This window comes from Apus apus, chromosome 4 (assembly GCF_020740795.1).
Source record: "Apus apus isolate bApuApu2 chromosome 4, bApuApu2.pri.cur, whole genome shotgun sequence".
Classification (NCBI taxonomy): domain Eukaryota; kingdom Metazoa; phylum Chordata; class Aves; order Apodiformes; family Apodidae; genus Apus; species Apus apus.
Window position 1 is genome coordinate 64,846,201 of NC_067285.1, and position 13,406 is coordinate 64,859,606.

The following is a 13,406-nucleotide window of genomic DNA, read 5'->3' on the forward strand; positions in this document are numbered from 1 at the left end:
TCAGATGTGAAAAGATTTTCTTGTTACAAGCAAGCAGAACAACTCTCTTGGAGACTTCTTCAGAAGGGTGGCAAGATAAGCAGGATGTGTGTCCTGTTTTACTTCTGATTCTAACCATAAAAACACAGAGGGATTTTTGTTAAGCACTTTTAACTCTTTTTTTTTTTTTTTTTTTTTAATGCTATGCAGGAGTTTCTTTCATAATTGTCAAGAAAATCCTAAATTAATCCTGGAGAGAGGTGTAAATCTCCTCATGAACACATCTTCTGCTGGTGGGGATTACTGAGTGTGTTCTTGTGTGCTTTATCCCCATAGCAGGTTGTGTTTGTGCAAGAGTGGGCCTTTCTATGGCATGGTTATAGGAGGTTAGGTTGGTGGTCTGCCTTTTTCAGTAATTTGTCCCAAGTAATGCAAGTAGAGTTTGTCCAAGGAAAGAGGCATTTAAGCAACAAAGCATGCATACAATGATTTTTTCCCAATTGCAATCCCAATGAGCAACAATGTAAAAGCTTCCTGAGTTACACACTGTATCAAAATGACTTTCAATAGCTGTGGATCCTCCAGTAATTTATCTGATCTTTTTTCTGAAGGCCTTTTGATTTTTCACAGCATCCTGTAATAGAGTTCATGATTCCATCCTGAAGATTTTTCTCCTAATGTATTTTGTCCATTGTTCCTGTTTCATCAGCTGCTTAAAAGTCAACTGGACCAAAAATTTCTGTTTTGTGAGCAGCATGTAATTCTTTGATCCTCTTGAAAACTCTGGGAACTCAGTTTCTTGTTTTTTCTTGCCAGCTGGACAATCAAAGTTTTTTAGGTGCTTCAGCTTAGTATACCCAGATGGTAAATTGAGATGAGTTTGGCCTGGCTTGAGCCCTGTACTGTAAGTCACCTTTTGCAACCCTAAGGCTCAACTTCTGGTGAAGGATCAGGACACTTGACTGGATTAAATTTAATAAAGCTAGTGGATCTGAGCCAGACTTGCAGCTGATTTGTATGGCTGTTACGTTATTGTAAGCACTGATGAAATTCATTCTAGTTTTCCACGCTTATTCTGTTCAAGACCATATGAAGTTATTAGTAAGACATATTTTGTACCTCTCTATAAATAACAATTTGCCACTTCCAAATAAAAATACAGCTTTTTTTCTCTCACTACTCTTCCTTCAACCTTGGTGCCTTTGGCTATGTAAGAAAGAAGGAAAGGAGCCTGCTACTGCAAAAAATAACTGCTTTTGTCTGAAAGTGATTTGGAGACTTGTACAGTTTTATCTCAAATTTCAAATAATCACTGCAGTCAGGAGGATTACACACTCTCCTGGCAGGCTTTATAACCATAGAAAAAGAGTCTTGATACAAGTAAGATGACCTTTTTTGACTCATGTGGTGTGTCACAGGAGGCTGTATTGACATTCTCAAATCCATCTCTTGTACTTTATAGACAATTAAGGCTGCTGAAATAAGACTTTCTTGACCAGCAATTCTATTTTTCCATCTAGGAAATTTTTTTTTTATCTTGTATTAAAATATAACCAAGCCTGAACTGTTCTTCGCTCTGAAGAATAGTGGCTTATACTGTTTACATTCACAGTAGTGATTCTTCAAGTCGAAAAGGAGAATTTCATTCTCTGTTAGTATAAATGGGCTTCTGGGTGAGCTGGCTGGGTGTAGTATGGATGGTCTTTTGGTCAGCTGGCAAAGCACACTTTGAGGAGAAAGAGATGCAATGGGTATTGGGCAACTTCAGGGTAATGCAGTGAGCATATTCCACTTGATACTGAGCTGTGCCTTAGAGATGTTATTGTAGTATAAAGCTATAAATGCGACTTACTTTTTAAAGTGCGTGTAAGGAGGAATGAATCTTGCTTTGAAGCTGTTGAAACAACTGGGAAAGACTTGAAGTTGCTCCCACTTCTCAACAGAAAAACACTTTTGTCCTGTTTTGCTAAAGAAAGATTGTTAGGATACTTCAGTGTTTACACAAATTGTAAGAGAAAGCATATTGTGTGCCAAAATAATTCTGTACCCTCTAGTGTGGAGAAGCCACAAAGAAAACCAGAGTTCAAGGCTTGAGCAACATTCTATTATGTGCTCTGAAACTAGAGTTGAACATAGCTTTCTTTTTAGCCAGCACTTCTGTTTTTAAAAACAAAGATGCAAGTTGGACAGATGGACATTTAGAGATGTCCTCAGACCTCTACTCTGTTTTTTAAACGTTCTACATGATTGGTACTGTATCATACCAAACATGCAGTTGTGATGTTTGGAGACATGTTGGGAGAGTGCTTGTTCTGCTTCTTTCACTGATCCTTAGCATGGGTTTTGCATGGAAACCATGTAATATTTAGAGGGAAATTATGCACTGCGCGTTATTCAGTGGAATGGAAAATACAGGGATATAACAGTCAGAGGTGCTCTTCCTGTTCCTTTTTGCATCATGGGGCAAAAGAGATTGAGTTTGGTGCTTTTGAGTCTGTCGGAGGAGAGAGGAGCTGTTACTTCCTTTACGAAATGCAGAAACATTCAGTATCAGGTTGTAAAGTGTTGGCTTCAGAGTTTAAAAAAAATCTTACTCTTTTAAACCAGTATTATTTTGATTATTCCCCCCCCCGAAATCATGGTTTATATTTAAACATCTTTCTCTGTTTCTGTGGACAGCATTGCTAAAACTGGTAGTACATGTGTATTTAGGGGTTGCTTTTAATCACTTTCTCTCAGTGGGAGAGAGCTCCGAGGACAGTTGTTTTGTGAAGGTGGTGGTAATACAAGAGTAAAATAACGTGTTGCTCGACTGTAGAGTTTGCTTTGAGTCTGACAAACACAAAAAATAACTTTGCTTGATAGTGAAAAAGCAATGTTCTTTTCACATACTATTCCTATGTCGGACATTCCTGAATTAGCTGTGCAAATTAAAATTCTTACACTTACAATGGTTGAGTGGTAAACAACTACAAACATATTTTAAACCTTTTGATAAGCCCTCACAGTCCTGATAAAATTGATAATCCAGCAGGGAGGATGTGTCAATATGTATGATTAGAAAAGAAAAAAAATCCATAAATTTATAGCTCCTGCTCTGATATTTTTTTTTTTCCCCCCTTTAGTTCCTTGGCATAGCATTTCTTGGAATTGGATTGTGGGCATGGAATGAAAAGGTAAGTTGAATAGAGCACCAAGCTCCATGTTTTTTCTCTTTTTTCTGATGATATATTGAAACAGTAATACATCACACATTTTATATATCCACACAGTTTCTACTAAAACAAAATCAAGCTTCTCTGTCAAATAAAACCTTGGCTTCACTCACCTAAAGGAAGATCCTTGGCATCTTTCCCAAGAATGCCTTGGTGAGAAATCATGGCTGACACTTGAACATAAAATCACCGTTTCAATCTATGCACTCTCAAACTGTAGCTCAGATACTAGAATACTCTACTGATGGTGGTATTGGCAGTGACTCTGAGCTGCGTGTTTCCCTAAGAATGAAGAGGCAGCCTACATGTTTCAGAGGGCAGCTTCCTGAAAATAAGCCTCCTCAGGTTTGTCTTAACATAGAATATTAATTGTTCTTCCTCTTAAACAAAAAAATCCCAAACCAAAACAGGATGAACCCTGAAAAACAAGCCAAACCTGAGACAGAATAACTTTTATTTTTCATGTGCAAATAAAACTGTCCACTGGAACACTCTTACAAGATCGTAAAATCAATGTAGAAATGGGAAGGAAGGAGGATGGGGAAACAGAAAATGTTTGTGAACCAGAGTCTACTTTTTGGCTTGCTTGCTGCAGAAGTTGGGAAGAAGATGAAATATCAAGACATAGCACATACTGTTTTGTTTTGTATATTGGGCTTTCTGGATGAGGAGTTTGGCTTGTTAAAAGGCAACAGCTAAAATTAAAGCCAGAGTTTCCTTTTTTTTTTTCTTTAAAAGATTGAAAATAATAAAACCGGGCTGATAACAATAGTGCAATGTCATTCAGTTACACAATGTTGTTTTTTCTTTTAAATGGAAAACACTGAGTAAGTTAGAAATGGATGTTCACTTAAGCATAATAACTGGTGCTTGCAGAACGAAACACATTGGAAGCACTGTAGTTTTGCCACTTAAAATTCAGGACAAATGTTGCTGGTTCAGAAGTGAGTTGTTAACTTAGATTCTAGTTTCCCTGTGCCATGTGCATTGGATATAGATAAATACAAATAGTAATGGGATATTAATTACACTGTGTACACCGATATATATGTGTATGTTTACATATGATATGATACTCATGTTGGATGGCTTTAATAGGCTTGGAAAGAGGTGCTGTTTTTTGTTTTTTGCTTTTTGTTTTTTTTCCGTTCAGCAAAGATGTAAAACCAAGATTTATTTAATACTCTATGAATACTCACAGGGCTTGTATCTGTGTAAGCCCTAGAGATGAACTTTATTTTGGAGTGGCTTTCTAGAAGAGATTTTGACATTTTTGTATCATTTCACTAGGTAACATAAATTATTCCTCTTTAGGAAGCAGGTAACAAGAAAACAGCTATAGTCTAGTGGTTGAAGTCTAAAACATAGTCCTAAAAAGTCCTAAAACAGTCCTACAGCTAGAGGGTGATCTGGCAGCATAATGGTTTGTTAGGTTTTACATATTTTCTATATGGGAAAGCACCCCCACTTCCTAGGAAAAATACATTCAAATCATATTTGGTAATAGCCAGAAGCCACAGTTCATGTTTTTACTTGAGCTTTGGACATCTGTTATCAAGTCATCTAAAACCATTTTAAACAGATCCTGAAAGTAGGAGAAAATGCAATGTTAAAACAATCAACTAAAACCACCTAGAGCAGTTTAATATACATTAGCTCAGGCTCCTACATATGTGGTAGATTTTTCTATATAAATTAAGAAATAAAATACTGTTTATTGTGCAAAGTACAGGTCTTTCCTTCAAAACTAGCATCTCTCCTCAGCTTCTTTAACTGATGTGTCCTGCAGTGCTTAGTGTGGACTGTTTCTGCTCATGGTTGTATCACCCAAAATATAGTATAGGGGTAGCTGAACTGCAGAGCTCTTGAGCAATTAGAGACTTGAGTTTTGTAAAAAGTTTTCTGGAAAAATGGACTTGTGTCAAGCCAATTTGAGGCCTTTCTTTGACTCAGCTCTCTAGAGGATAGGCAATGGCTGGAAGCTGCAGTCAACAAGATCAGGTTCTATTTACTCATAGGCCCTATGCAACTTAGTGGGGGGCTGATCAGTTTTATCCCAGACAGATTTGTTATTGCTGCAGCTAGGGAGTTGTAGGTGGAAGCCAAGTAGATGAAGCCTAAGACTTGAGACATCTGTAACTTAGCTAAAAAGCACCTTTATAGTTAGACTTCTTGCCTAAGGCTTGCCTGGTATCCCTTAGGATATTGGCTGTTGTAATGGTATGCTGTAAGACAGCAAAGCAGTTTTGCAGATCAGGACCTGGGCGTCCTGGCATACACCAAGCTGAACGTGCACTTGGTCCCCACGTGCCAAGACTAACAGTGTCTTGGGCTGTTGTAGGAGTGTTGCCAGTAGCTTGAGGGAGGGGATTCTTTCCCTCTACCCAGCACTGGTGAAGCCATACCTGTGCCAGTTCTGGGCTCTCCAGTACAACAGAGACACTGACATACTTGGGAGTCCAGGAAAGGGCTGCCTAGATGATTAAGGGACTGGAGCATCTCTCCTACAAGGAAGGACTGAGAGAGTTAAGGCTGTTCAGCCTGCGGAGGAAGGAGCAGACTCAGGTGAATCTTAGTGTGTAAGTACCTGAAGGGAGAGTGCAAAGAGGATGGAGCCAGGCTGTTTTCAGTGATGCCCAGTGACAGAGGTAATGGGCACAAACTGAAACTTGGGAAGTTCCCTCTGACTATCAAGAAACTTTTTTTTGTTTGTTTGGGTTTTTTTTTTGTTGTTGTTGTTTGTTTTTTGTTACTGTGAGGGTGTCCAAGCACTGACAGAGTTTCCCCAGAGATTATTTGTAATCTCACTCTTTGAAGATACTCAAAAGCAGTCTGGACATGGTCCTAGGGAGCCAGGCCTGTGTGTCCAGATGACCTGCAGAGGTTCCTTTCAGCCTCAACCGTTCTGTGAAGACTGCTGCTGTCCCAATGAACCAAGTCTTTATCAAAGTTGAACTTGGTGCTGCTATTGCATAATGTATAAACGATTTGTAAGGTTTTTTGCAGGATTGGTTCTTCAGATGGACTTCTCTACTGTAAACTGGGTGGTAGGGATGATTTTGGTTTGCTTGTCTTGAATCATGTGGCTTTAAATCTAGCTGTGTTGTATTATAACCCAGCTATCAACTTGTATATACTTCTGCTGCTTCACAGAATCTTTTTAAGATAAAAAGATAGTATGGCAGGTCACCTCAAAACTGCAGGATATAAAGAAATAATCCACATTTTACAGGAGTCCCATTTGCTGCTGGCTAAAATCAGTTTGGTGTAGATTTGGTGGCTAGTTTCTTGTTTTTGCCAAGTTGGCTTGAATTCTCCCCTTTACAACTTTGCTGTAAAGAAAAAGAAACACACTATACAGTCTCGTGACCTTCCTTACAAGCTCTACAGGGAGGCAAAAGAGCTCATTTGTCAAAAAGGCAATAGAATTGGCTTGACAGCCAGTCAGCCAGCCCCAAACAAAAACCGGGCAATTAGCATTCTGAGTGATGAACCTGAAAGAGAGCTGAGGAGGCGGGGTGGGGGCAATAGACTTGGAGGATGAATAAAGCTATCTATACATGGACACACTATATAGCTTACAGTCTCGTAGTGTTTTCAGTCGCTTGAGACTTGGGCTTGTACCATAAAAAAATTCATCTATGAAAGCTGATTTCTACACCCATGCCCCCCTGTCCAACAGTGACTTGGACATTGTTAACAAGCAATGAGGCTGCACTAAGCCCAAACAACTTACACTGATTTTGCTTAGCAGCACGGAAAAAATGTTTATATTTTACTGGCTTTTCTAACCACTTGAAGTAATTTCTTCTGTTCACGTTTTCAGAATGAACTAGTCTTGTACAAAATGTCTATTTCCCTCCTAGGTTGTATATAGCAGAGAATGTGGTGTTAAGGCTCATTGGGAGCGTTCATGGTATGATGCCAGTAGGTGCTTGAGAAAATAAGCTTCCTGTTTCACTAGCTACAGGAGATTTCTATTCAAGAATAGTGAGACTAAGTGATGAATTGCAGTTATGTCTTGTGAGACTTTGTAAGACTGTGGTTTTGGAGTAAACTTTAAGTAGGAGGTATCAAAGGTAAAAATACTAAAGTAGGGAAGAAAATCTGCAGATCCTTGCAAAAATTGTCCATTGGAATTATTTAATGTATAAGGTTGACTGAAATGAAGAAGTGGAAGAGGTTGATTATGTGCATAAGTTCTGTTTCTAGGCTTTTCTTTTTAAATCAGTGTAACTAGAAGACACTCCAGCTCAGCAGTCAACTTGTGCACAGTTTGAAGTACCAGTATGGTACCTCTGTGTGTGTCAGCATAGTATGCTTAGCAGAAGCTCTAAATCTGGATCTCAGTTTTTAAGCTAGACTTTTGCATGTTGATGTCAGACGATTTAAGGCTGCTCTGGTGTTCTGGAACAGGCTAAATTCCCTACATAGAAACTGTCAGGATTTGTCAGACCAAGTCTGCTCTGAAATGAAATGAAAACTACAGTTGTTTTCAGGAAAAACTTCTGACTTATTTTACTGTCTCAGTGAGTGGCAGACATGAAGAGAGGGAGTGATACACTAGTCACTCTGTAATTGTTGTGCATACATGTCTTTCACACAGTTCTTCTTAGAGCAATTGTCAACAAGGAAACTGTGCACCCATCCTGTGGGTCCTGTGGATCCCCCTGTGTTGAAGGATACCCAAAGCATATATTTGCTTCTAATCTAGGCCTGTGTGTGGATTTTACAGTATTGGAAAGGTAAGAGAGAGGGTTACTAATACTTATTATTGCATTAGAGCTGTGCAGCAGAGAGGTACTTGGAGGTTATGATTGATGGATGGCTCAACATGAACTGTCAGTGTGCCCAGGTGGCCAAGAAGGCCAACACCATCCTGGCCTGTATCAGAAATAGTGTAACCAGCAGGACCAGGGAGATGATCCTGTCCCTATCCTGGGCCTTGATGAGGCTGCACCTCGAGTACTGTGTGTAGTTTTGGGCACCACAATATAGAAAGGACATTGAGGCGCTGGAGAAAGGTGTAGAGAGGGGCAACTAGGCTGATTAGGGGCCTGGAGAACAGGTTTTATGAGGAGAGGCTGAGGGAGCTGGGGCTGTTCAACCTGGAGGAGAGGAGGCTGAGGGGAGACCTCATTGCTCTCTACAACTACCTGAGAGGAGGTTGTGGTGAAGTGCATGTTGGCCTCTTCTCCCTAGAGACTAGCAATAGGACAAGAAGAAATTCGGTTAAATTTCACCAGGGGCAGTTCAGGCTGGATACTAGAAAAAATTTCTTCACAGGAAGAGTGGTGAAATGTTCGAACAGGCTGCCCAGGGAGGGGGTGGAGGAGCCATCCCTGGAGGTGTTAAATAAAATGGGTAGACTTGGTACTTCAGGTTTAGTGGTTAGGGTTGTAGGGTGGATGGTTGGACTTGATGATCTTGAAGGTCTTTTCCAGCCTTGATGATTCTGTGATTCTATGATTAAACTTAAATTTCAATATATAAAGATGCATTATCTAAACAGGCTCTTGAATACTTTTCCAAGTGTTCCAACGCCTAGACACCATTAACACTGAAAAATGTAAAAAACTATCTTGGATGTATTTATGCCAGTTATTCACCTGTTGAACTCTGCTTTCTCATGACAAGAAAGCTAGACTAGTTCTTCTCTTTCACTAGACACTTGAAAAATTAAGTTCTACTGCTAATGCTGTTTTCTGCGGGAAATGCAAAACCAACAAAAATCAAGGAAATAAGATTTGTAAACATCCCCCACCTAATTTTTTGTTAGCAGAAACAAAGATCTGGAATGGAATCAATTTGGCATGTTTCAATGACTATTGTTCTGTTCCCCATGCTCATTCAGATGCACAGCATGGAGAAACTTCATTGATTTTATGACTAACAAAGAAGAGAGACATTTTTCCATTTTAAAATAATGCATTTGTAAATGCTTTTATTTCCCTTCACCCCTATGTGTTCATGTTTGCCAGTGATTTCAAGTCCTGCAGACAAGCTTGTGGAAAGGCTGATCAATCCCCTGTTTGCAAAGAATAAGTGTTTCAGAAGAAACTGTATTGCTGAATCTTTTTCTGATCATCTGCTTTTTTGTCACTCCAGTAATGGGATTCTGCAGTAGAGTTTTTTTCCTGGCTTGGAGGAAAGAGAAAAACCAAAACTTATTTCCTCCCATCCTACTGGTGTTTGGTTTCCTCTTTTTGTTTTAATGGCTCTCTGGAATATTGTTTGCTGTGGGGCTGTTGTGTTGAGTCCTGTTCTTTTACATACACTCTTGTGGGCCAGATTCCATATACTTTCACAGTGTATCACCTCTTTGTTCTGTAGGATGATGATTCTTCTAAGCTGTCTCTGACTTGAGATGCCTTGAATTTTCATTACAGGGTCACTTTTTCAAAATTATCGTTGCCTAGAGTGTTTTCACGTGGAGCCATTCACTCTTGTCCTGCTGTATGCTACTGTGGCTGTGAAATCAGCTGTTCCAGAGGGAAACAACAGTTTAGCCAAGTTCTGGGAACACTTCTGAGACCTGAACATGGCAGATTCTCTAAACTAATCACAACCACAGACTGTTGGGAAATCCTTCTAGTTTGTTTATGCACTTGTGAATTCCTTCTTTTTGGCCTCATTAGGAACCAGGAACAATCAGATTGTATAGGTGTGCCAATGCTGGGACACTACTCCAACTAAGATGTCTGTGTTAGCATCCAGATATTCTGGGGAAATCAAAGGAACTTTGTGGATTCAGCATGCAAAGACCATGGCTGCTAAATGCAAGTAGTATGGACCAATTGGAGAGAAAATGGTATGGGAGACCCAATTTGCACACTCCACAGGTTTTGAAGGTTTTGAGTTTCTTCAGCCTAGTTCTGGTGTGAACTCAGGGACTGCATGCCTGCTAGTGGTTGGAGCATGAGTTATGTTTCAAGGGCACATCTTCATTTGTAAGTAATCTAGTTTGTGTGCTTTGAGACTATCCCCTGGTGTGAACTGAAGCATAGCTTGTGTGCCATCTCTTTAAATGGACTTCTGGATCTGACCTGAAATGCTGATGTAGATGTGAACCAATGGTGGGACATAGAGTCAGAGATCTCTCTCTGGAAAGTAGTACAAATTGACCTGATGACCTTACAGAGTACAAGAAAGAAAAAAGATGAGGGGTACACCCTTGCTGCTTTTCTAAGTGACTGTTGCTTCTTTACTCTTTATTGATCTGTTAAAGGCAAATAATGGTGCAGCTATAGTATGAGGAGGGGCCTTACCAAGTTACTGTGTTTAGGACCAGCCTTATTGCTTTGCCTTGTTCCCTCCTGAGCTATGCATAAGATCCAGCTAGTAGGGTGGGGGGCTCTGGCCATGTGGAAAAAAACCAATGTAACAACAGAGCATCTCTCACTGGTTTCAGGCATCTCAGACTGTTCTGCCTGCACTTGCATATCACAAGAAGACTCCAGTTCTGCAGGAGCTGACAGATCTGACTTGGTTGACTAATGTTTCTTGGTGTAGCAGAAGGCACCATCAATGCCTATTCCCCCCACCCTTTTGTTGGAGAAAAGAGCAGTTCTACTGTTTTACTTGACTTCCTCCCCTGAATTTGGGGTGGGGTAGGAGGAACATGAGATCAGTCTTTCCTGTTCCATGTTTGCATCATTGTATCTTAGCAATTGAAGTGCATTTCACAAATAAAGGAATTTTTGTTTTGTAACTTCAGCATTATTGATTTTAGTTCAGTTATGGATTATGGTTTTCTTGTTTCAAGATCCTTAACAGATTTTGATTTTGGTGGATTAAAAGGCTAAATAATAACCCAGTCACTATAATGTACAGCAGGCAATTGAGGGTGAGAGAACAGAGCAAACAGATGAGCTGGAGATCAGCCAGGGAACATGTCCTGCTGTCTCTCCTTGTGGGACTACAGCAGAGCCTTGGATTGATGCCATCATGAGAAGAAAAGTATTAGAGTATGTAGCTTTGTACAAAGTGTTTACTGCCAAATAAAGATTAAACACATGCCTGAAGTACCAAGAAAGTGATGTGCCTGTAACCCAGAAAAATAACCATACTTCCAAAATGAGAAAATAGGTTTAGGGAAAAAGAAGTTACTTCTTTCAGATACTAAAGCATCAGTAGTACTTTCAGCTATTTAACAGTAAATGTTGGACTACTGCAGTAACGTTATTGAGAAAAATACTTGCATTTGTATAAAGTCTGACTTTAAAGGATTTACAGGTGGTTTGTTTGGGTCTTGCACTGATGCAAGAGAACAATCAAGAAACAGACACTATATATTCTGCGACAGACTGATCAGCCAGAGGATTCAGAATGTGCTGCTGGGGGATGCAGTGTTAGAACCCTGATCCTCTGCTCAAGCACCTCTGGAAGTATTCTCTTCTGATTTTCGCTAAAGATGGGATGAAGACAGAATTGGCCACTACATGTCTGCCAAACTTTCCCCAGAAATAGCCATAAAAACAAAAAAATGCTGAACATTGTGGAAGAGACTTGTGGTGGATAGGAAAAGTCTGTGCCTCTACCTTTAGTTCTTCTTAACAGGATAAAGTGAGATAAAACTCCCTGGTCACTGCCCTGCTGCAAAATATGCTTTACTTGAAAATATTGTGCTACTGTCTCTTCAGAGAGCACTTTTGTATATGTCCAGAAAAAGAAACCGCAAGACTGGAAAATCATGTTTCAGCAGTAAGCAGCAATCTTTTGTCAGACTAGCTCTGTACATCTCTAACTGTAACCACGGAGCACATTGTTAATGCTTGTTATTCCTGCTGCTAGTTATTATTTTCTTGCCAGAGCCTCTCTGAAGATTGTCTATACTGAGATGTCTCTCCAGAATACTGAACTTGGGATTCATATGTAGAGAACACACAGAGTACAAATGAGAATTATGTAGTATGTACTATCAGAATGTATTACTTAGGGTTTATCCAGGCTAGGTTTATGATTGCCATATGTGGACTAGCAAAAAAGGTGCACATAAAGTTGCTTTCAAGAACAGTAAACAATGGCAGATAAGGCTTGTGTTGTTCTGTTTCAGTACATGTAGAACATGACTAACTTAAGGATGTGAAGACTGTAGGAGACCAGATTTTAGATAAATGATTTTTGCCAGGTGACCAGCCAAAACGTGGCACGCCAGGGTGCTAAGCGCCTAGCCATGCTAGAAAGTCAAGCGAGGTGGGAAAGGACATGATCAGAAAGGCAATATACAACTTTAATGGGAGTGTGACAAAAAACAAAGTGATATATTTCTTCGCAGTAGCACTGTATTATGACTAACCTTCTTTCATTAGAATTTTGCTACTTTCATATGGAAAAAACTTGACTAAACAGTAACGTGTGGGTTGTTTAGGGTTTTCTTGTAAGGTTTTTTTTTAATTTGTGTTATTTTTTTAAAGAAAAAAATATTACAATGAGAGACTTACATGACTGTTCCTCCTTGAATTTTTTTAAAGTAAAATAATTACAATACAAAGGCAACATCCTTTCTCCAGTGTCTGTTTTCTCACTCTACTATACTATACTCCATTATTCCAAAATCTGCTAATGTTAAAAGAAATTAATAGTAGTGTTTGATTGAAGGCAGAATTTCTTCTCATCTTATGGTAACTATATAGCTGCAAAGAGGAAATACAGAGAGGACTTAAAAACTTTGTGAAGAAGTAATTTTATCTGTCTTTTTCCCCTGGGGCAGAACTCATGTTTCCTGACTTGTGTATGGCTAAGGCCATGGCTTTTTCAAAATTGTGCATGGCTTTTTCAAAATTGTGCATGTTACTGGATTATACTGTCTATCTTGTCATTCTTAGCCAGGAAGTTATGTCATTGATTTATTTTCTATTACAAATGTAAAGAAGTAAAAGTAGTGTAAAACTTTTGCAGAAGTTGGTTTAAGTGTTAAAGACAAGTAAGTTTTTATTCCAGCCTGGCTTGTACTGTCTCATCACTCATTAGTTGGAAAAAAGGCCAGACCAACCAGTCTGCCTTGACAGTACTGCTGGCTCTGAGCAGCATAGTGTTGTATCATGCCATAGATCTGTTTTTGCCTTTTTAATGAATGGCAATAAGACTAGTACCACTTGTAATATAGGAGGAAAGTGGTAAATATTATTTTTTTCATCCCTCTGTCAGGCAATAGCCTTCTACAGTAGGAAGGAAGGGAATCTGATTTGAAAGAGTCATTCATGCTGTTGG

At 39.4% G+C, this 13,406-nt stretch overlaps 1 protein-coding gene across 2 annotated transcripts in view; it reads left to right on the forward strand.

Moving 5' to 3' along the window:
* Window positions 1-13,406, forward strand: part of TSPAN5 (tetraspanin 5) — an 86,502-nt gene that overhangs the window by 58,278 nt on the left and 14,818 nt on the right. Inside the window, exon 2 of one of the 2 annotated variants that reach the window (XM_051617771.1) lies at window positions 3,105-3,155. The exons of the other annotated variant lie outside the window; for it this stretch is intronic. Coding sequence (XP_051473731.1) covers window positions 3,105-3,155 — 51 coding nt within the window. The remainder of the gene's footprint in view (window positions 1-3,104; window positions 3,156-13,406) is intronic. 2 annotated transcript variants of the gene reach the window in all.